Source organism: Oncorhynchus nerka, linkage group LG9b, assembly GCF_034236695.1.
Source record: "Oncorhynchus nerka isolate Pitt River linkage group LG9b, Oner_Uvic_2.0, whole genome shotgun sequence".
Taxonomy (NCBI): domain Eukaryota; kingdom Metazoa; phylum Chordata; class Actinopteri; order Salmoniformes; family Salmonidae; genus Oncorhynchus; species Oncorhynchus nerka.
Window position 1 is genome coordinate 5,951,381 of NC_088424.1, and position 22,203 is coordinate 5,973,583.

General features: G+C 43.7%; 2 protein-coding genes across 5 annotated transcripts in view; both read left to right on the top strand.

Moving 5' to 3' along the window:
• Positions 1 to 838: 838 nt before the first annotated feature.
• LOC115114185 (metal-response element-binding transcription factor 2-like) lies at positions 839 to 11,167 on the top strand. Of its 3 annotated transcripts, none has more exons than XM_029642241.2 (15): positions 839 to 1,053; positions 2,642 to 2,855; positions 2,993 to 3,074; positions 4,646 to 4,741; positions 4,945 to 5,045; positions 5,299 to 5,435; positions 5,520 to 5,615; positions 5,747 to 5,815; positions 6,048 to 6,171; positions 6,687 to 6,754; positions 6,911 to 7,084; positions 7,257 to 7,365; positions 7,449 to 7,504; positions 7,612 to 7,719; positions 7,872 to 11,167. In XM_029642241.2, the coding sequence occupies exons 1-15, from the start codon at positions 1,049 to 1,051 to the stop codon at positions 8,236 to 8,238; spliced, it is 1,806 nt and encodes a 601-aa protein (XP_029498101.1). In that variant the 5' UTR covers positions 839 to 1,048; the 3' UTR covers positions 8,239 to 11,167. The 3 variants fall into 3 exon arrangements, with proteins under 3 accessions (XP_029498101.1, XP_029498102.1, XP_029498104.1); XM_029642242.2 differs by having other exon boundaries at positions 7,615 to 7,719; XM_029642244.2 differs by lacking the exons at positions 839 to 1,053; positions 2,642 to 2,855; positions 2,993 to 3,074 and adding an exon at positions 3,082 to 3,584.
• Positions 11,168 to 19,676: 8,509 nt separating this feature from the next.
• Positions 19,677 to 22,203, top strand: part of ccdc18 (coiled-coil domain containing 18) — a 43,974-nt gene continuing 41,447 nt past the window's right edge. For both annotated transcript variants that reach the window (XM_065013307.1, XM_029642245.2), the window contains exons 1-7: positions 19,677 to 20,054; positions 20,254 to 20,458; positions 20,679 to 20,834; positions 20,924 to 21,033; positions 21,173 to 21,301; positions 21,559 to 21,655; positions 21,745 to 21,866. In XM_065013307.1, coding sequence (XP_064869379.1) covers positions 19,951 to 20,054; positions 20,254 to 20,458; positions 20,679 to 20,834; positions 20,924 to 21,033; positions 21,173 to 21,301; positions 21,559 to 21,655; positions 21,745 to 21,866 — 923 coding nt within the window. In that variant the 5' untranslated portion in view covers positions 19,677 to 19,950. The remainder of the gene's footprint in view (positions 20,055 to 20,253; positions 20,459 to 20,678; positions 20,835 to 20,923; positions 21,034 to 21,172; positions 21,302 to 21,558; positions 21,656 to 21,744; positions 21,867 to 22,203) is intronic.

Below are 22,203 nucleotides of genomic sequence, written 5' to 3' on the forward strand. Positions count from 1 at the left end.
ACATAATATCCTGGTGCAAGGAGAAAGGATTTTACCACTAGCAGCCAGCCACATGCTGTATCTCACAAGGACTGCAGAAAATAAAGGCTGAGGGACGATTTTTTTGCCGACGCAAAAGCTTTGATCCCCTCTGTTTATAGCAATAGATAGCCATCATTTCCTGTATGAAATCTATGATATTAAATCATTATAATTACTAGGAAATAATCATACATTAATAAATTATAACTATTTTTCTCTGTCACTAATTCAGAATTTCATGAATGCTGGAATTTGCCATACAATGTAAATGTTTGAAAAGGGATAGCCTACAGCAGCTCGCAGTTTTAAAAAAAGCAACAATGTCGCAGCTATTAATTTTAACAAATAAGGAACTGTTACAATATATGAATGTTACTACTTTGTTACATTGTAACGCCGCGGTGAAAATGGTCCAGTTCATGGTTCTCAAGCGCCGACAAGTGGACGGTTGATGCATCCATATCCTTGATGGGAAGTAATATTATTTTTTAAATTCCCATCAAAGATATGGATGTATAAACCGTATTATTAATAATACTAATGATAGGCCATTCTACTACAGCTCTACATTTCCTATAACTTTCCCCCCAAATTCCAGAAAAGTAGGTTAGAATGAAGTTGTGGGCTCACGACCTAGATATACAGTCAAGGTGAGACTATAAAATGAATGTAGATCATCAACGTTGGATCGGTCCTTCGACTCTAGTCTAAATCATAAAAAAAAGGTTAAAGTGGGTCGTGGAGGAAAAAGTCCTGCCTACATTTTCAAATGTATGAAAAAAAAGTGGTTAGTGGCTGGTCGAGCGAACGACTCCCACAATGCACTCCCAGATCAGCGGGAAACCAAAATGGCGAATGTATTAGGGGAAAATGACCCGTTTGTTATTTTCTAAAAAACCTTGGTAGTGTGTCATATTAAGAGAAGTGCATTTCAAAGAGATTTAACGCTACTCGGACACGAGGCCAAGCACCGATTACGACCGAGTATTTCAATATATGTGGCATTTTGACCCTCCGAACTGACCGAATGAGGTACCTTATCAACATTACGATGTTTTTATATTGGGGGTGTGGGTGCGCTCCAGAATCATTCCGTCTGTGATAGCTCGAGACCTGTCTGTCACTTGTTTTTAGCCTAGACAACCGCTAAGACTAATTGCATGCATGCTGCATCGAACTTACTCGTTGAACTGAGAACGTATGTGCAGGTAAATGTATCCATTCATTAATTCATCCTGGATGCAATGTCCTGACAGCCCACGAACAAAAGGAAACGGTGACGGTGCACAGTGGGATAGGGTTCGAATCGAACACCCCCATTTTAAAACCAATTAATGCTTTTTATTAAATTTTCTCACAACTTGTTAGTCTGATTAATCAGGCTGTTATAAACAAGTAATTGTATATACAGCCTGAAACTAATACCTGCAAAATCGTGTCAATGTTCTTTACAAGCCAGAATATTGAATACAATTACATTTTAAAGTTACTAGACCGGTTGTCTGCGGTTTCCTCTTCAATAATTAATGATATATTCTGAATCAGGGGAGGATGCAGAACAATTGACACTTGTTATGTGTGATTTAAAAAATATATTTAAAATGTAAATCTTGTCATGCTTGGGTCAATATCTAATTGACGAAAGAACCGAATATCCAGTATAAAACGAGTTTTACCTCGGGGTGCCAAACTGAACCACATACTACCGACTGGCTAGCCAAAAAGTAGGGCGAACAATACTTTCCAGTGGATATTTGTCTCAAATTTAGAGCAGCTAAAGGACAAACTGCACAGACAACCGGTAGAGTAAGTTTAAAGGTGCCATATGCAGGAATCGCTTCGCAATTTCCTGGTCACTAAAATTCTAATAGTTCGCCTAATTTCAGGATATGACACAAAAAAAGCAATGTATAGAAAACCATTGTACCATCTAAACCCCTGTGCGAAAAAAATATATTTTCAATACACAAAAAATATTGTGTATTTTCAGCTTGTTTGAAGTTGATGTACACGAACTAAAGTAAAAGACAAACTAAACGTATCAGGCTAGAAGGTCGAGGGTTCGATACCTGCTCCCTGCCTGTTTCATTACAATATCAACCGCTTCCTAGACTTGCATTCAATGAGAATGACAGATATATAACTCATATTTCTATGTGCATTTGGTTGGGTTTCCCAAAAAGTTACATACTGCAGCTTTTAAATGTAATTTATTCAACCATCTAGCCTGTAAGGAACACTCATGATTTTGCAGGTATTAGTTTCAGGCTGTAAATAGCGATCAATTGTGTATTACAGCCTTGTTAATTGGAACTAACAGTTCGTATGATGAGTTACTTGGCAGCTGAGTTGCCAGCCTGTCAAATTCTATGCAACTATTCTAATCTGCAACAGTTTCTCAAAAATATGTGATTTAGGCTTTCCAGTGTTTCTGTTGAAATAATCCTCCTTTATTCTGTGTCTCCCTTGAATATTTTGGCAATGTCAGAGATGCTCTCATGGTGAGACTCCACTCGCCTGTAGCTTTAATACAATGACAATGCTTGACAGTGACACCTATTTTTTTGGGGGGTACAATGTAGGAATTAGGCTAATTCACCTCTCTCTTCCAATATGACAGAGACTCAACAGAATTAGAGCATTTGCCGGTCCACCAGCGGAAAGCAAATTCTCATCGGCAGCACAAGACGCCAGTGTCCCTGACCAGCGTCAAACCTGCCGAGGATGGACATGGAGGGAATATGGACACCAACCTCAGCGACAAGTTTAAAGAGGGACAAGAGGTCCTAGCCCGATGGTCGGATGGCCTGTTTTATTTGGGGATTATCACTAAGGTAAGCAGCTGTTGCTAATAGGTGGAAAGTTTCCATTTGATGTTTTTGTTCACATGTTCTATAAAATGCCATTTCAGCCGTATCTTATGTCATTTTGCAGAAAAGGATCATGTACTAAAAAATGATCCCTCCCTCAGATAAATAAGGGGAAGCAGCGCTGTTTTGTTGTCTTTGAAGATCGTTCGAAGTCCTGGGTCCTGTGGAAGGACATTCAGACAGGCAAGTAGTTCTCCTCCCAAGACATGGCGCCATGTTAAGTTCCAGCCATTTTGTTCTATAGTCAACGGGATGAACAGTTTTGCGCTTGCTTGATATGTTGACCGTGCAACTTGTTGCATATTTGCCATCTGTGTAATATGCTTGTATTACACTCTAAATAATAATAAAAAGCCATCTGCTAAGAACAATACATTCCTTTCTATTTTCCCCACAGATATTACCAATACACGATGGGCAGAATCCTTTGAATTTTGCCTTTAGAACGTGTAATTATTCTCCGGGCTGTACAGTTTTCAGTTAAACATGTGTTCATTAATGCCGTTTGGCTTGCCCTCATTCATTCTATCTCCGGTTGGGTTGATATCCTTGGTTGAGTTTTCTTCTATCTCCTCCGTTCAGGCCGGGTTTATCTTTTGTAATCTTGTCCCTGACAGTCAACTGACCACAAAGATTCTGGGCTCACGCCAAACGTTAAGTTCCCCACGGAGCCGCGAGACAAGCATAGGGAAGGTACTCCTCAGCTTGTATTACTACTGTGTTCATTGTTCAGTTCACATGCTAATTGGTTACACTTCAGTGAGGGCCCTAGACATTAGACGGGCATGCCTATTTCAGTTAGATGACACATGACTAATGTTTGACATACTGGAATTGGGCAATCTTTCTTTGGTCTAAGTGGCAGGAAATGGGATCTCGTGACTGTGTTATGTTGAACCTCAAATGGCACCCCCAGTGGTATTTGAGTATGAATTCTTATGATGGTAGGCCCCTCAACTGAAGTCCCTCTAAGTAGTAAAGGTTAGGGCCCTATAGAATCCAGACATTAAAACAGAATTCAACTATATTAAAAAAATGTAGGGAATCAACCAAATGTATTGATTTGCCCAAGTGTATCATAAGACCTGAACAGAATGCATCCGTGATTCATATTTCTTGCAAATTTCTGTAGAGGCAACGAGCAACTGCTTTGTGTGTAGCCGTATGCGATGATGCTAATGGAAAGTCTTCTGGTAGATGGAAAGGCTTTCCCAAAAACCTTCTAAATTAATTGATTGTTGATAACAAAAAATAAAAATGATTTTATAGGGCCCTAGAAAGTAATTTTCACTGTTGTTTATCTTGTCATTTTACTCTGCAAGGTTGCAGTTGTTGCCCCCCAAAATGTCCCTTCTCTGTTTGGGCTGGATATGAATGACATATTTTAATTGATCAACTTTGGGTGAAAGCAACAGCTTATTCGATTTACGTTGGATTGGAAGCAAATGGGGATGTGTTTGTGGAGATGTGCACACAGGATATATGAGGTCATATCACATTAGTAAAATGGGGATTTCCCACCTCGGTCTCTCACTCTTTTTTTTTGTCAGTTACAAAGCACAAGTGTGAACTGTTCTGCGTTATTGAGTTATCGTTCGTTCTATCTCTTCAATCTCCTCCCTGAAGCTCTCTCTTTCTTGAAATGTTCTCTCTTTTCTTTGCTGTGTGATGCTGGTTGCCCGGCTGTTCCCTTTTATGAATTAAAGGGCGGTGTGCGGTTATCTAGAGGAGTGACCCGTCCTGTCTGTTTTCAGGGGACGAGGGAGGGGAGGACATGGTCTGCACAATATGCCAGGACGAGTGCTCCGAGGAGCCAAACGAGATTGTCATCTGCGACAAGTGTGGACAAGGTTAGGGCACAATCACCATCCTGACCCCTTCCTTCCTTTTAACCTAACCAGGTTCAGAAATTTCACCTGGGACAAAATGTTTGCTGGTTCATATCCAAGTTAAGGAGTCCTTGTTTATCTGGTCATTAGAGGTCCCACCTCTGGAAACACATCAATACAATAGTAATTCTCTCTTAACTGTGATCTAATCTTTCCCTTTTCAGGATATCACCAGCTCTGCCACTCCCCCGTCATCGACTCCAGTCTGATCGACACCGACGAGAAGTGGCTCTGTGGGGAGTGTGTGTTGGCCACAACAGCAAATGTACGATAACTATACAATAACTTATATTTCCATGGAAATTCATTTTGTGAGTTCAGCATGCAAGGTACACAAACCAACACACTATTATACAAATAATGCAATATGACAACACCGGAAAGTGAGCATACGCATTCACATGTCTTGACCTTACAGACTCAGAACCGCTGTGTGAAAAGGTCGTAATAAATGTTAAAGTGGGGACGCTCCAACCAATTGAGCTCACAGTCGGGTGTGTGTGTGTGTTCTCTGACAGAAGGGCGCGCTGAAGGGTCCCAGAGCCCAGCAGGAGATGAACCACTCTTTGCCTTATGCCCTGGAGTACCTGGTGTGGGACCAGGGCCACAAAACCAACAGCCAGCAATGCTACTGCTACTGTGGAGGACCTGGAGAGTGAGTCTCTCTCACTCTCTCTCTCACTCACTCACTCACACACACACATCCTTTGTTTTAAGCCTTCTCCCCTCTCTCCTTTAGCTGGTACCTGAAGATGCTGCAGTGCAACAGGTGTAAGCAGTGGTTCCACGAGGCATGTATCCAGTGTTTTAAGACGCCCATGCTCTATGGAGACAGGTACGAAACAGCCCCCCCCCCCCCCCCCCTTTTTTTTAAAGCCTCACGATACGTCATCTTTCAGGAAGCATGTGCTGGCTACCAATGCGGTGCCAGAAAATAAACAAGCGCTTGTGCTTCTTTCTCACCAGGTTCTATCTATTTATTTGTTCAGTTTGCAATAGTGGACCGGAGTACCTCAAACGACTGCCTCTTAGATGGTGAGTGGAACTCGTATAGAAGAGATTTTTTTTACGCAATGGATTGATGTTCTTCAATTGATCTATTATTTCCTGTATTGGAACAAGCAAGATCAGTGTATGGATTGTTTGATGAAACAGAAGTTCCCTCTAGGAAAAATTGAGCAATTCAATTCTATTGCACACGAATCGTTTAAAAAATCATATTTAATTTTGACCGTTTTGAGCTTCCATCTTTGTTTCTCTCCAACAGGGTGGACGTTGCACACCTGAGCCTCTACAATCTGAGTGTGATTCACAAGAAGAAGTACTTTGATTCTGAGCTGGAGCTGATGACTTACATCAACGACAACTGGGATCAACTACAGCTCCGGGAGGTAGGACAAACCTTGACGCAGTTAGAGAAACATTAATTAATTAACTTAATTAACTTCTCAAATATAAAAAATTTAAAAAATTCTACACTGAACAAAAATATAAATGCAACATGTAAAGTGCTGGTCCCATGTTTCATGAGCTGAAATAAAAGATATGTTCAGAAATGTTCCATATGCACAAAAGCTTATTTCTCTTTTAATTGAGGAGTATTTCTGTCTGTAATAAAGCCTTTTTGTGGGGGGAAAACTCATTCTGATTGGCTGGGCTTTGTCTGGGCCTTGCTATGCCTATGCCCACCCATGGCTGCGCCCCTGTAAAGTCATGTGAAATCCATAGATTAGGGACAAATGACTTTATTTCAATTGACAGATTTCTTTATATGAACTGTAACTCAGTAAAATCTTTGAAATTGTTGCGTGTTGCGTTTTATATTTTTATTCAGTATATTTTATTTGACACCGCAATATATGAAATTCCAACCTCTCGAATTAATCTTACTATTGCCTTTTTCCAGCTTTCAGCTACTCCTCAGTCGGACCGATATGAAAGTATTCTGGAAGCACTGAATAGCAACCACAGCATGTGAGTTACACCCTCTCCCTATGATTTCATGATTGTTCCAATCATGTCAGCATAACTATTCTCATGTACAATCCATCCCCTCTCCCTTCCTCTCTCATTCATGTCCTCCACTTCTCCATCCTGCTCTCTCTCTCTCTCACCCCCTCTCTCTCCCAGGTTCATGTCGGGGAAGGAGATTAAGAAGAAGAAGCACCTCTTTGGGCTGAGGATCCGTTTTCCTCCAGGTCCCCAGAGCTCTGAGGTGCTGGCCGACAGAGGGGAGCCAGAGAGGGCCTCCAATGAGATCAAAATCAAAGGCAGGAAGGCTATCCAACCGCTGACCAACACCAGGTGAGACCCATCTTTCTATGAGAAACCCATTAGAAAAATCTATACTTTTGCATGCTATATACCCTGTTAAGGCTTTTTTTTTAGTTTTAGTTTTTGTTTGGGTGGCCACAGGTTTTAAAGTAGCAGAAGGGAAACTGATGACTCAGTTTTACGATTTTAAATCTTGTTCCAGTGAATTAACCAATGGCGTGGTGAAGAAAGCCAAGAAGAGGAAGAAGCAGGGAGGTCACTCGCTGGAGACTCTGGCCAAGCTAAGGCGCTCCAGTGAACTTTTGGCGCAGGTAACACCTTTTACCCAAACTTAAAACATTTGAGGCATGTTGTTTATAAATTGAGATGTCATGTCTTTTTATTCCCCCTGAAGGATGTGACGCCACCACCATTGCTTGATTCCCACTCGTTGGATCTCTTAGCCTCTAGGTTAGTTATCCCCCCAAAATTAATTTGTGAGAACAGTTGCTCAATTTGTGAAAACTGTTGAATGGTGTTGTTAACAGTGTTGTTAACAGTTTCCCCTTTACTCCCAGCAGCAGGACCGACAGATCTCTGCCATCCTCCAGTACCTCGGACGTGGACTCCGTCGGTGCCGTCAGCACCACTGAAACTACCTCAACTAACCTCTCCAGGCAGTCCAGGTACATTCTACATGATCAGATTCACACTCAGGCTCTCACAAATTCACATAGAAAGTAATTGTACTGTTGTATTGTAGTCATTGTACGGTAGGTAATTGGGAGTACCTCCTAAGTGTTTTTCTAATCTTTCTCCCTCCCCTATTCCACCCCAGCCTGTGCATCTCCAGTAAGACGCGCACGGGCCGCCACTGGCCCATTGCCAAGCCCCCCCTGAAGAGAAGACGGGGCCGGCCACGACGGGTCCCCCTGCAGCCCCCCAACCATGCGATTCCCCCTCAACACCCTGGCCCCCATGCCCCAGAGCCCCAAAACACCTTGCCGGGGCTCCACTCCACGGATATAGTGCACGGCCTGGGCCCAGGCGGCCAGTTGTCCCACCTCAAGAGCTCAATCAGCAGCTACTTTGGGGCGGCAGGCCGCCTGGAGTGCGGGGAGAAGTACCGCGTCCTGGCCCGCCGGGTCACCCTGGATGGCAAGGTCCAGTACCTGGTAGAATGGGAGGGCGTCACTGCCTCCTGAACGTCTCGCAGCGCTTACTTAGTTTATTACGTGTTTACACAGCGCTTATAAAGCATTATACAACGAGCGGGTCTAATCCTGAATGTTGATTGGTTAAAACCGCATTCCTGCCAGTGTCTATTCCGCAAGTTACCACCGGCTAAATTTACTCAGTTCCATCTGACTGCGCAATCCACTGTCTCTTCAGCCCAGCCAAGCGATTTATAAACAAGGTCTCCACTATAAAAAGCATCTAGATATTATCTAACTTTTCTTTTAGACTAACGTTTAGTTTTCAACAGTGGAGATTTGTATAAACCTTGCTGTCTGTCTCCGACATTTGCAACATTGTTTCAATATTCAAATTCGATCACCAGCTGTCGCATAGTAACGAATGTGTCAAGAATCGGGATGAGACCGGCAGGCAGCTTTTCTCAGTCGGTCGAAATCATGAATCCGCATCATTTTTATCGATATATACAAAGAGATATCAATAGAAAACAGGTAAAATGAAACTAGGTGCAGCTAGTTTGCAGTCAGTTTGAAGTTATTGTGTTAGCTGTGTTGTTGGCTAGCTCCTCTGAACAACAGTGTCCTGACAAGAGAGCACATTTTCAACGCCAGGTGAAATCGCACATCCTTAGCTGATTGTTATGGATGTATCCAAATAAATGTCACTAGAAAGCTGCTTAAACAAACGCCAATGCAGCTACTTTGTTATTCTGGCTGCACTGTTTGGCGTGACTGTTAAGTTAGCCATAGTTGGCTAGCAAACGAGCAAGGGGTAAGAATGTTACCAGCCAGTATGGTAATAAAACATTTAGAACGAACGACTCGGTCGTGTCCATAGATTCAGAACCAAATGTAATGACTGCCAACCAAACCGATAGAACGGATGACCAGCCGGCTTGGGTAGCAACCCTAGATTTGTGTCGGGACTATATCTTGTGGAAGGATGAAAATGGTATGAATAAATTCATAAAAGTAACGTTAATGAAAATATGTAAATCATCATTTTTAATATGTTAACCCGTTGTATAAAAGTGATAATGCCCTCGAAGCCAGAGTTAGGAGGATGTATTGGCACCGTTTGCCAGCCCTTGACTTTGTCTCGGGCCTAACACTCGTGCCAATATATCCTCCCAAAAAACTGGCTTCACGGCCATTATCACTTTTAACCCTCGCCTTCTGAGAACGGGCCTCTGTGTTGCCCGGTCAGGGAGGGAGCTTGAGTTTCCCTATTTTAGTGTTTCCTTTTCGTCCAGTGATATGCTCTTTTCTGTGACTCGTTGACTTCAGTGTTTCAGATCTGTTTAGATTTTGTGAACTGAAGGGGGTGAGAGACCAGTTTAGGCAGAATGTAAAAGGGTTAGATAGGGGGGGTTTGAATGGTGTTTGGGTGCCTTGGCGCCTGACCTGGTGTGTCGAAAGTGTGCCTGTTTGCAAGTAGTTGATGTTCGAGAGGGACTCAACGACAGAGATTTGTGCTGCTGCAAACCAGTTTTATTATGTCGATTTACTTTTCTACTTGTATTTACTCATGTCAGTGTCCAGTGAGGCGCAGTACATTTCTTTTTTCCCTTTTTTTTTACAATTTGGATTTGATTGCACATCAAGTTCAGCCTGTTGTACCGTAAAACCATTCTCCTAAACACGTGATAGGCGAGCTTATTAATTCACAGAGGCGGAGATGCGCGTTGTCTCCTTTCCCTCTCTCAGCTGAAAGTGTGTAACCTCTAGCTCGAACCTCTGCTTCATGTTCTGCAAATCATCTCACTATGAACAGTGTTATTTTCACTGTGTTATAGTTCAAGTGTCCAGATTTACTTACAGGGGCTTTTTTTTCTCCGAACACACGATTCATGAATAAAACAAGGTGAATTTGCTTTGAGGGCTGAGCTTGTGAGAAGGAATGTTAAGAGTGAGTTCAAGTGTAAAGCGGTAACTTAGTTGGACGTAAGGTCTTCGTGTTATTACATTTGAAAGGTTGTGTAATGTACCTACATGTGTTCTATATGTTCTGAAGATCTAAATCTTTGCTGTATTTTGCATACTCAATCTACCCCTTACATTTTATAAACGCCTCAACCAGGACTTTGTTCCTTCATTTCTGTCAGGCTGCTGTTGTATTTTATGACATTGATAAGTTCGTTAGAACACTGACTACAAAAAGCTCTTGGACCTTGTACTTTTAAAAACTGAATTCAGTTCTCATAGCCGCCTATGCAACTCGACCCTAAAAAATGGTTGCTTTTGTATTTCAATCACCTAACGGCAACAACAATATTTTTTGCTTAAGTCAGTCTTTGATTTTATTTCAGGTGCTATTTATTTCACTTTCTCCTCAACTGTGCACTTAGACTTCTGCTGGTACAGCCAAGCTCACCTAGAACCCACTCAGGACATGCGCAGTAACTTCACTGTATGTATAACGTGCTCATAGAACTCCAGCAAAGATGTGGAATGTAAAATTGAGGTATTAATGGGATGGAACATTTTGTGGTGTTAAGTATTTCATTGATATGTTCATTTAAAAAAAAAATGGTAGCATTAATTTAGACATTCCTATGTGACTGGTTGTTTTGAAAAATACTGAAATTCAGTCCATTATGCTACAGGGTCAAAAATGATTTGTTTATCCAATAACATTTCTTCCACTTATCTCTGGAAAATAAAGTTTCTTCTGAGTTCCTTGTTTCATTTTAAGAGTTCAAGCAGTTAATGCCTCTTGGTGTTGGATGTGCTACGTTATTCTCAGAAAAAGCCATTTTCCCCTTCAGGCAGTGGAGTTGGATCTTGATGTTCTCTTTATTTAATAAAAAATAAAAAATAGTTTTTATTTGAGGCTTTTCTCCTGTATGTCATTGTGCCAGTGTTAGACCCTAGATCTTTTTTTCTACTGGCTTTGAGCAGGCTTCTTCAGCCACATAATAAATATTTAAAAGCCCTAGTTCTGAATTCATTGTTTATTTTTTGAAAAAGACTTGCAGTCTATTAAATTGGCACTTTTGATAGAAATAACATGATTTCCACTGCATGTTTATGCCAGTTAGATGTATTATTTTATGAATCAGGTCATCTTGACAGAAAGATATGAATGGCATGTAACATTTACTTGAAGATGATGTAGATTAGTCATTCCGGTGATGCATTATTACCAGCTAGCTCATTAACATTACACCAGAAATACATTCTTAGAGGTCCAGTGCATTCAAACATGATTTTCCATTTCCACACAGGTTGGAATTTAGCATAAGAGCTGTTTGAAAACACCACCTGAAATTTCAGCCTGTTTTTGGTTGGATGGAGTTTTGGCCTCCCTGGTGACATCACCAGGCAGTTAATTAGGTAATAGTCCAATAGGAAAGAGTTCCAAACCCCTCTGCCAATAACAGCTTGTTTTCATTTCTCAACACAGAACACTCCCAGACAGTGCTGAGAAATTGCTCTTTCGTCGAAGCTGTTTCTTTTTGCCGATTAAAAACAAAAAAAAAATCACAGTAAAGTACTTACAGTGCATTCAGCAAGTGTTCAGACCCCTTCGCTTTTTCAAATCAAACTTTGTCACATGCGCCGAATACAAGTGTAGAGCTTTTTGTTACGTTACACCCTTATTCTAAAATGGATAAAAGTACCTCCCCCCATCAATATACACAATGTCCCATAATGACAAAGTGAAAACAGGCTTAGAAAATGTTGCTAATTTATATATATATATTTTTATTTACATAAGAATTCAGACCCTTTGCTATGAGACTCGAAATTGAGCTCAGGTGCATCCTGTTTCCATTGATCATCCTTGAGATGTTTCTGCAACTTGATTGGACAGGATTTGGAAAGGCACACACCTGTCTATATAAGGTCTCACAGTTGACAGTGTATGTCAGACTACCTTTATAAAGCAAGGACTTCCCTACAGGATGCTAGACTGAGGTATTGAACAGGAATATGTGGTATTGAACTACAATAATCTGTGTCAGATATTGGACTTGGAAGTGCTGGAGAGGGTGGAGGGCCATGATAAAATGCCCCCAACACGCTCTGGGGGAAACGGATGGATGGAAATGCCATGTCATGGAAAATCTAATAGAAATAAACAAATCTGGTGTGCCTGAATGATGGCTGAGGGACCAGGATTGATGTAACCACAGGGAAAGAGTGCCTTGGACCTCACTGGTATCTAGTGCAATGGCAGGAATCTGTGAGTGGGAGAAATGGGAGGAGTCGACAGTAGGGAGTGATCATTACCTCATAGTATGCACAGTAGGCCGGAAGGAGGAGGAAGTGTCAGTGGATGGGGTAGGCAGGTGGGTGTTTGGAAGGGCAAAGTGGGATCAGTTTCAGGAGCTGAGTGAGCAGGTGATGGCTCGGGTGGATATGAGGGGGGGATGTGGATAGTATGAATAGCTGGGTGGGGGAAGCTACTGAGGCTATACTTTAGAGTTCAGGGAGGAGGATGAAAGCAGTCCCAAGTTGGATGGAGGAGTTTGGGGAAATGGTGAGGTGTAGGAACAGGGCATTTAGTATACTGAAAAGGATGCATAACTTCCAACATCAGATTCAGTATAAGCAGGCCCTGGTGAAGAGAACTATTCGTCAGGCAAAGAGGTCATGTTGGCGTCGGTTCTGTGACACAATTGAAAGGGTGACACCAGTGGGGGATGATTAAGAGGATGAGTGGGGTCAGAAGGGAGTGGGATTATCCAGTGTTGACTAGTGGGAAGGATGTGGCAGTAACCGATGAGAAGGAAGAGATGATGGCCAAAGCGTTTGTCGAAGTGCATAGCTCGGCCAATTTGTCAGAGTAGGGGCAGAGTGGGAGAGAGATAATGAGAGAGGAGCATCCTGAAGTGCTGGGTAGGAGGGAGGATGTAAATGATGCATTGAATGCACCATTTACCATGGCAGAGGTGAAAAGGGCAATAGGTAAGGCTGGGTTCATTTCACCTGGGAAAGAGGAGGTGGGCTATGTTATGTTGTCCCATCTTAGTGATGAGGCACTGGATAAGGTTTTGGTGTTGCACAACACAGTGTGGGAGGAGGGGAAACTACCAGGCAGTTGGAAGGAGGCAGTAGTGGTACCAATCCGGAAGCCAGGGAAGGACCCAACGAGGCCAACAAGCTATCGGCCAATAGCTTTAACATCACATGTATGTAAGATTATGAAACGTATGATTACAGAGAGGCTAACTTACTTCCTGTAGAGAAGGGGGCTAGTATCGCTACATCAGAGTGGGTTCAGGAAGGGAAGGGGAACTTTGGACCCAGTGTTCTGCTTAGAAGCAGAGGTCAGGAAGGCTCAGGTGAACAAGGAGATTGTTGTAGCTGTCTTTTTGATGTGGAGAAGGAGGGATTGTTATTCAAGCTTGATATTATGGGGGTAGGAGGAAGAAGGTACAACTAGATAAAGGATTTCATGTTTGGAAGGTCGATCCAGGTGAGGCTGGGAAAGTCGGTATCAGGCAACTACCTGTGGATAACGGTACACCACAGGGGAGTGTGATTAGTCCTCTGCTGTTCTCAATCATGATCAATGGCGTTTGCTCTCAGGTACAGCGGGATATTCGGAGGTCGTTATTTGCAGATGATGGGGCCTTATGGAAGAGGGGAAGAAATGTGCCATACATAGTCAGGAAGGTCCAGGAAGCGATTGATGTGGTAGAGCGGTGGGCATTAATGTGGAGATTCAGGTTCTCTGTAGAGAAAACTCAGTGTTCTTTACCAGGAGGAAGGTGGGAGATGAGGTATGCTTGAGGTTATATGGGAGAAACTTGGAGAGGGTGGGGGCCTTCAGGTTTCTTGGTGTATACTTTGACACTAGACTGACATTTACATTTACATTTAAGTCATTTAGCAGACGCTCTTATCCAGAGCGACTTACAAATTGGTGCATTCACCTTATGACATCCAGTGGAACAGTAGTGCATCTAAATCTTTTAAGGGGGGGGGGTGAGAGGGATTACTTTATCCTATCCTAGGTATTCCATAAAGAGGTGGGGTTTCAGGTGTCTCCGGAAGGTGGTGATTGACTCCGCTGTCCTGGCGTCGTGAGGGAGTTTGTTCCACCATTGGGGGGCCAGAGCAGCGAACAGTTTTGACTGGGCTGAGCGGGAACTGTACTTCCTCAGTGGTAGGGAGGCGAGCAGGCCAGAGGTGGATGAACGCAGTGCCCTTGTTTGGGTGTAGGGCCTGATCAGAGCCTGGAGGTACTGAGGTGCCGTTCCCCTCACAGCTCCGTAGGCAAGCACCATGGTCTTGTAGCGGATGCGAGCTTCAACTGGAAGCCAGTGGAGGGAGCGGAGGAGCGGGGTGACGTGAGAGAACTTGGGAAGGTTGAACACCAGACGGGCTGCGGCGTTCTGGATGAGTTGTAGGGGTTTAATGGCACAGGCAGGGAGCCCAGCCAACAGCGAGTTGCAGTAATCCAGACGGGAGATGACAAGTGCCTGGATTAGGACCTGCGCCGCTTCCTGTGTGAGGCAGGGTCGTACTCTGCGGATGTTGTAGAGCATGAACCTACAGGAACGGGCCACCGCCTTGATGTTAGTTGAGAACGACAGGGTGTTGTCCAGGATCACGCCAAGGTTCTTAGCGCTCTGGGAGGAGGACACAATGGAGTTGTCAACCGTGATGGCGAGATCATGGAACGGGCAGTCCTTCCCGGGAGGAAGAGCAGCTCCGTCTTGCCGAGGTTCAGCTTGAGGTGGTGATCCGTCATCCACACGGATATGTCTGCCAGACATGCAGAGATGCGATTCGCCACCTGGTCATCAGAAGGGGGAAAGGAGAAGATTAATTGTGTGTCGTCTGCATAGCAATGATAGGAGAGACCATGTGAGGTTATGACAGAGCCAAGTGACTTGGTGTATAGCGAGAATAGGAGAGGGCCTAGAACAGAGCCCTGGGGGACACCAGTGGTGAGAGCACGTGGTGTGGAGACGGATTCTCGCCACGCCACCTGGTAGGAGCGACCTGTCAGGTAGGACGCAATCCAAGCGTGGGCCGCGCCGGAGATGCCCAACTCGGAGAGGGTGGAGAGGAGGATCTGATGGTTCACAGTATCGAAGGCAGCCGATAGGTCTAGAAGGATGAGAGCAGAGGAGAGAGAGTTAGCTTTAGCAGTGCGGAGCGCCTCCGTGATACAGAGAAGAGCAGTCTCAGTTGAATGACTAGTCTTGAAACCTGACTGATTTGGATCAAGAAGGTCATTCTGAGAGAGATAGCGGGAGAGCTGGCCAAGGACGGCACGTTCAAGAGTTTTGGAGAGAAAAGAAAGAAGGGATACTGACCTGGGCAGAACACATTGAGAGAGTGGTGGGAAAGTGTAAAAAGGTGCTAAATGTGATGGGCTGTCTGACGTGGAAGGAGTGGGGGGGCTGGGCGTTCCTCATTAAGGACCATGTACGTTGCATTGATCCGATCTGTAATCGACTATGGCAGTATACCGTATGGTTCGGCAGCCCGGACATCCTTGGAAAGGCTAGATGTCACACAGGGGCAAGGACTCGGAATATGTAGTGGGGTGTTTCGTACGTCCCCAGTGGCTGCACTACAGGTGGAGATGGGGGATATGCCATTGCAGATTAGGAGACAGCAGCTGGCAATTAATTATTGGGTCAATCTACAGGGACATGGGTGTCTCATTCTGCAAAAGGGATTTTACAGGCATGCTGGGGACATGAGCGAAGACAGAACACAAGCTTTTGGTGGGTGGGTGATACCCAGAGGAAGAAGATGGAACTGTATGGAAGGGAGTTTTTCCCAACTGTAGCTATTCCTGTTAATCCACCATGGCTCCTCCCACCTCCAGTAGTTGATCTAGAAGCATTGGAGAGACTACAGAAAGATAGGGAGGGGGTTGATCCATCTGATTTGTTTAAGAGACTTCTGGATTCTGTGTATCAGGATTTTGTGGCCATTTACACAGATGGTTCAAAAGATCCAAGGACAGGATGTACTGGGTCAGCATTTGTGGTGCAGGAATATAGTGTAGAAGTCAGGAAACGTATTACAGATCATCTGGCTGTATATATGGTGGAGCTGGTGGTCATACTGTTGGCCTTGCAGTGGGTGGAGGAAGTCAAGACAGACAGAGTAGTTATTTGCTCTGATTCATGTGCAGTGTTAATGAGTCTCCAGTCCTTTAGGTCATGTAGCAGACAAGACCTGCTTTATGAGGTGCTACAAACCCATGGTAGGATTAGGCAGATGGGTATACAGATAAAATTTACTTGGGTCCCAGCCCATGTGGGGGTGAAGGGGAACGAGGCAGTTGACGTACTGGCTAAACAAGCACTTAGAAGTGTGAATGTTGATGTCATAGTTTCAATGAGCAAGGCAGAGGGAAAAGCCTGATATGGACAGTGACGGTGCAGAGATGGCAGGAGCAGTGGAATAGAGATACTCAGAGCAGGCATTTATTTCAAGTACAGAGGAAAGTCACGGAGGGGAGGATGGCAGGAAGGGACAGAAGAGAGGAGGCTATTTTACAAGATTAAGGGTGCGACACAGCCGGTTGAATACGACGTTAAATGTGATAGGAAAGCATTCAACGGGAAAGTGTGATTATTGCCAGGAAACCGAGACCATGGAGCATATATTGATACATTGTGGACTGTATCAGAGGGAACGAGAGAGGTTGAGATCTAGTATGAGGGAGAAGGAAATACGGGAAATTAGTTTAAATAGTATATTGAGTAGAACGTCATTAGATAGAGTCTCAAATATGTTATCTTTTTTTAAGAGCAACGGGGCTGGCAGGTAGGATTTAGTTTCTCCCTGCCTCTGGCTCACACTCCAGTACAGTAGGTGGCGGTAATGCACCATAATGTTGGATGCCAACCAGCGATAAACCCCACCGAAGAAGAAGTGCATGTCAGAGCAAAAACAAAGCCATGAGGTCGAAGGAATCGTCTGCAGAGCTCCGAGACAGGATTGTGTTGAGGCACAGATCTGGGCAAGGGTACCAACATATTTCTACAGCATTGAAGGTCCCCAAAAACACAGTAGCCTCCACCATTCTTTAATGGAAGAAGTTTGGAACCACCAAGACTCTTCCTAGAGCTGGCCTCCCGACCAAACTGAGCAATCGGTAGAGAAGGGCCTTGGTCATGGAGGTGACAAAGAACCCAATGGTCAATCTGACAGCGCTTCAAAGTTCTTCTGTGGAGATGGGAGAATCTTCCAGAAGGACAACCATCTCTGAAGCACTCCACCAATCAGGCCTTTATGGTAGAGTGGCCAGACGGAAGCCACTCCTCAGTAAAAGGCACATGACAGCCCGCTTGAAGTTTGCCAAAAGGCACCTAAAGGACGCAAACCATGAGAAACAAAATTCTCTGGTCTGATGAAACCGAGATTGAACTCTCTTGCCTGAATGCGAAGCGTCACGTCTGGAGGAAACCTGCACCATCTCTACGGTTAAGCATGGTGGTGGCAGCATCATGCTGTGGGGATGTTTTTCAGGGGCTGGGACTGGGAGACTAGTCAGGATTGAACATCTCTGGAGAGACCTGAAAATAACTGTTCAGCGATACTCCCCATCCAACCGGACAAGGCTTGAGGATCTGCAGAGAGGAATGGGAGAAACTCCCCAAATACAGGTGTGCCAAGCTTGTAGGGTCATACCCAAGGCTGTAGTCGCTGCTAAAGGTGCTTCAACAAAGTACTGAGTAAAGGGTCTGAATAGTTGAGAGTAATCTGCATAGCAATGATAGGAGCGACCATGTGAGGATAGGACTGAGCCGAGTGACTTGGTGTATAGAGAAAAGAGGAGAGGACAGAGAACCGAGTCTTGGGGGACCTCAATAGTGAGAGCATGTGGTGCAGACAGATCCTCTCCACATCACCTGGTAGGAGCGACCTGCCAGGTAGAATGCAATCCAGGAATGTGCAGAGCCTGACACGCCAGGTCTTGAGAGGGTGGAGAGGAGGATCTGATGGTTCACGGTGTCGAGGCAGTGGATAGATCTAGGAGGATGAGAACAGAGAGAGAGAATCAGCTTTGGCAGAGCGGAGAACCTCCGTCACAAAGCAGAGCTGTCTCAGTTGAGTGAGCCGTTTTGAAGCCTGACTGGTTAGAGTCAAGAAGATCATTCTGAGAGAGATAACATTATTATTTATTATAGACAGTACGCTCAAGTGTACAGGGACACTAATCTGTTTTTCAATATTTTTTGCAGTGTTTCTTTAGTGCCTTGCCGCAAACAGGATGCATGTTTTGGAATATTTGTATTCTGTACAGGCTTGCTTTTTTTCACTCTGTCAAGTAGGTTAGTATTGTAGAGAAACTACAATGTTGTTGAGCCATCCTCAGTTCTCTTATCACAGACATTAAACTCTGTACCTGTTTTAAAGTCACCATTGTCCTCATGGTGAAATCCCTGAGCAGTTTCCTTCCTCTCCGGCAACTGAGTTAGGAAGGACGCCTATATTTGTAGTGACTGGGTGTATTGATTCAATACAATTACAGATAATTGTATGCGTGGGGTACAGAGATGAGGTAATCATTCAAAAATCATGTTAAACATTATTACTGCACACAGAGTGAGCCTATGCAACAGATTATGTGACTTGTTAAGCACATTTTCACTACTGAACTTAGGCTTGCCATAACAAAGAAGTTGAATACTTATTGACTCAAGACATTTCAGCATTTTAATTTTTAATGAATTTGTATAAATATCGAAAAACATAATTCCACTTTGATATTATGGGATATTTTGTATAGGCTAGTGACAAACTCAATGTAATCCATTTAAATTCAGGTTGTAACACCACAAAATGTGGAAAAAGTCAAGGTAGGTAAATACTTTCTGAAGGTACTGTAGGTGGTCGATTCCTGGAATCAAGCTGTATATTGCATGTCTAACGAATGAAGCCACACGTGATAGAAACATATGTATGTGAAATGGCACTCATACATCGTGGCATATTGGCGCATTCAATTGAATATTGTATTAAACTGTATATATGGCGTTTCTTTCCTTCCTCTTAAATTACTTTCAAAGTAAATGCAATTTTTATGATTGGGCTATCAATGATGACTTGTGTCAAAAGGTTCCTGTGAGAAACGTTTTCTCTATTTATTAAGATGTCTGAGGGTCAGTCTCACATTTTGAAGGGAATTTATTCAGCTATGACTCATGATATGATATGTTGTTGTCAACTACATGAATCAAAAGTAAACATATCTATGCATCATTTTTTTCTTTCTTATTATCCACTATATTTCGTCATTCTGCATATTTCTGCTCCACAAATTGAGATGAATAAGAATTTGCCAGAAACCAACACAGACAGAAAGGAAAGTTCTAGGAGGCCGGGATGCATATGCTTTTGAATTGGTCCGCCAAAACGCGCCACCATTCGCGGCCTTTGCAGTTCACGACCTCTTCGTGAAACCAATCACTTTTCACACAGTTCCCTCTCGTCCAATCGAATGACGCGATGCTGAGCGATGTTTACATTTTTGGCAGTGAGCGACTGAACTGCCAAGCAGTAAAAGATGTTTAAACTTTATGAACCTTTTCAAAGATGACCGCGTATGTTCCTATTCCACTAGCGAAGTAACTTTATCCAGAGTACCACAGCACATAGTTGCTATACATCTTCAGTTAGCTAACTAGCTAGCTAACAAATAACCCTAGCAACCTGTTGATTGATAAACTGGCTACGCGAGTTGTTGATGTTAGCTAGCTAGCTAACGTTAGCGTATGCAAATGACAGCCACCAATGTTTAACAACAACGACGAGGATCTTATCGAAGATGTGGCCAGTTTAAGGAATCAATTGCGATTGACGGAGATTAGTTTGCAAAGTTTGGGAGAACAATTAAGGTAAGCGACGCTAACTTGCTGCTAGGTGTCAATATAACGTTACTTGGCTAACTCGATTTCCCCAATTTAGTCACAGGTAGGTGCAAGTCAATGCAACTTCCTCACGCACATAGCCCAATTGACTAACAGACTGTTAGGTCCTCTGAAAGTCCAACAGGTGTAGCACTTACTTTGACATGCCTTTTTGCCATCCTCCAAGTCACTCAGGACATGAGAGTCACAGTGAGCGGTCTGAGAGGAGTTTAGTACATGGGTTGCCAGGTCTTCTGTCCCTAGAGGACCTACAGCGGCCTGATGTCCCACATCCTCCACCTGACAACCCACGTATTGAGAGACCCCTCCACAGAAGTAGGACAGCTGAGAGACAGGCCTGTGAAAGCCTACCCACCAGTACTGACTCCAGGGTGAGAGAGAGACAGCCACTTTATTTACAGATGGACTGGTCTATGTTACTGTATGTGTGTGGTCATTTGTACACTAACTCTGTAGCTATAATGTCACAGACTTTGTCTGTTTGCTTGACAATCTGAGTTGAGTGTGTTTCTTGTCTTTGATGTTTGTTTGTGTGTGTGTGTTGGGTTTGTGGTTCATGTCTTAACCTGTCTATACCTCTGTATTCATCAGTGCTCCTCGTCTAGGGCAGTGGAGATGGAGGTTGCCCCCCTCAGGAAGAAGCTAGGCTGCCTGCGTCAGGAGAACGCCTCCCTGGCTCTGGAGAACAGACAGCTCATCAGTGACCTGGAGGCGACCCAGATTGAACTGGCCAGCTCTAAAACCAAGGTACTAAGTGAGAACAACCATGCATGTAAAGATCATTGACATTCACTAGGAGAGATGCTAAATGGTCGGTGTATCTGCTTTTTCTTCAGGCCCGTCTCCTGGGCTCCACAGTAGGGGCTAAGACCTCCAGTGTGACTATCATGAGGGAGCAGATCCTGGGCTTGGAGGCTGAGGTGGAGGCCCAGGCCAAAGAACTCCGGTCAGTAGGCATATTTTTTTATTGCTGTGTCTTTAAATGTAAGATTGTGATTAAGTCTCACTGAATTTGTATTTTCCAATATCTTTTTCAGAGTGAAAATAGAACTGAATTGTATGTTGTTGACTTGTTGTTGATTTAGGACTGCAGAGTTGAAGGCAGAGCAGAGCCAGCAGGCAGCAACTCAAAGTGACAGACAGGTAGCCGAACTCAGAGACGAACTGAGCATGCTCAGAACAGAGCTTACCGACACAACCAGACAAGGAAAACGGTAACACTTGGCACTTGTTTCCCCTTGCATTAATTTGTTTTAGTTTTGATTCTCCCCATCTAAAATAATTTGTCCCCTATTGTTCTCAATTGATTTTGTTGCTGGCATCCTAGGATGTTCCTTCAGGTCCTTTGTGCCCGGACATAGGCAACAATCCAACTAAGGAAAACACTGACACTTGTTGCTCATTCACAGGCATAACAATGTCTTTTAGTGTGAAATAACGACAATGTACTGAGCTGTCTCGTTTCTTACAGAGCGGAGCAACAAAGGAACCAAGCCCTTCGCAATGCGGAGAAACTCACAGACGCTTTCAAAGACTACAAGACAAATATTTCCATTAAGCTGAAAAAGGTAACTAATTGAACCCTTACTTAGTTCAGCATAGGAAATAATGAGTAGTGACCGCCCCTTTGACCTTATGCCTCGACTGTGTTTCCAAGGTCATGGAGAGCGAGAGCAAACTGAAGGAGAGTCTCATCGTGTGTGACCGAGAGAGAGAGGAGCTGGAGAGCAAGTGCACCGTGTTGGAGAGAGCGCGAGAGGAGCAGGGCCAAACCATCAGGTGGGTGTGGGCATTATCATCAACAGGGCCTAAAATTACCACCTGCCAAATGCAGGTAGAGTTGGACATTGGCGGGTAATATCTCTACTTTTTTAGCCTATTCATTGGTGGAAATACCAGTCGATGGAAATATTTTTGTTTATTGAATGGGCATGCTTATCAGTCTTTAAGGGAATTTCAATAAGATTTGTGGAATTAAATTAGGTTGTGTGTACGGTATTCGTTATGCATCTTATTTATCACACGCGTACAGCATACAGATACAGAGTGGAACATTTGAGCTGCTGCAGCATCTTGTTGTTCTTCCAAGACAACTGGGAACTCTGAAATATACAAA

Bases quoted from the DNA above. Each gene is read 5' to 3' on its own strand.
- LOC115114185 (XM_029642241.2), top strand. The intron at 7,085-7,256 runs GTGAGACCCATC...ATCTTGTTCCAG, and splicing joins CAACCGCTGACCAACACCAG to TGAATTAACCAATGGCGTGG. The intron at 7,366-7,448 runs GTAACACCTTTT...TTCCCCCTGAAG, and splicing joins CCAGTGAACTTTTGGCGCAG to GATGTGACGCCACCACCATT.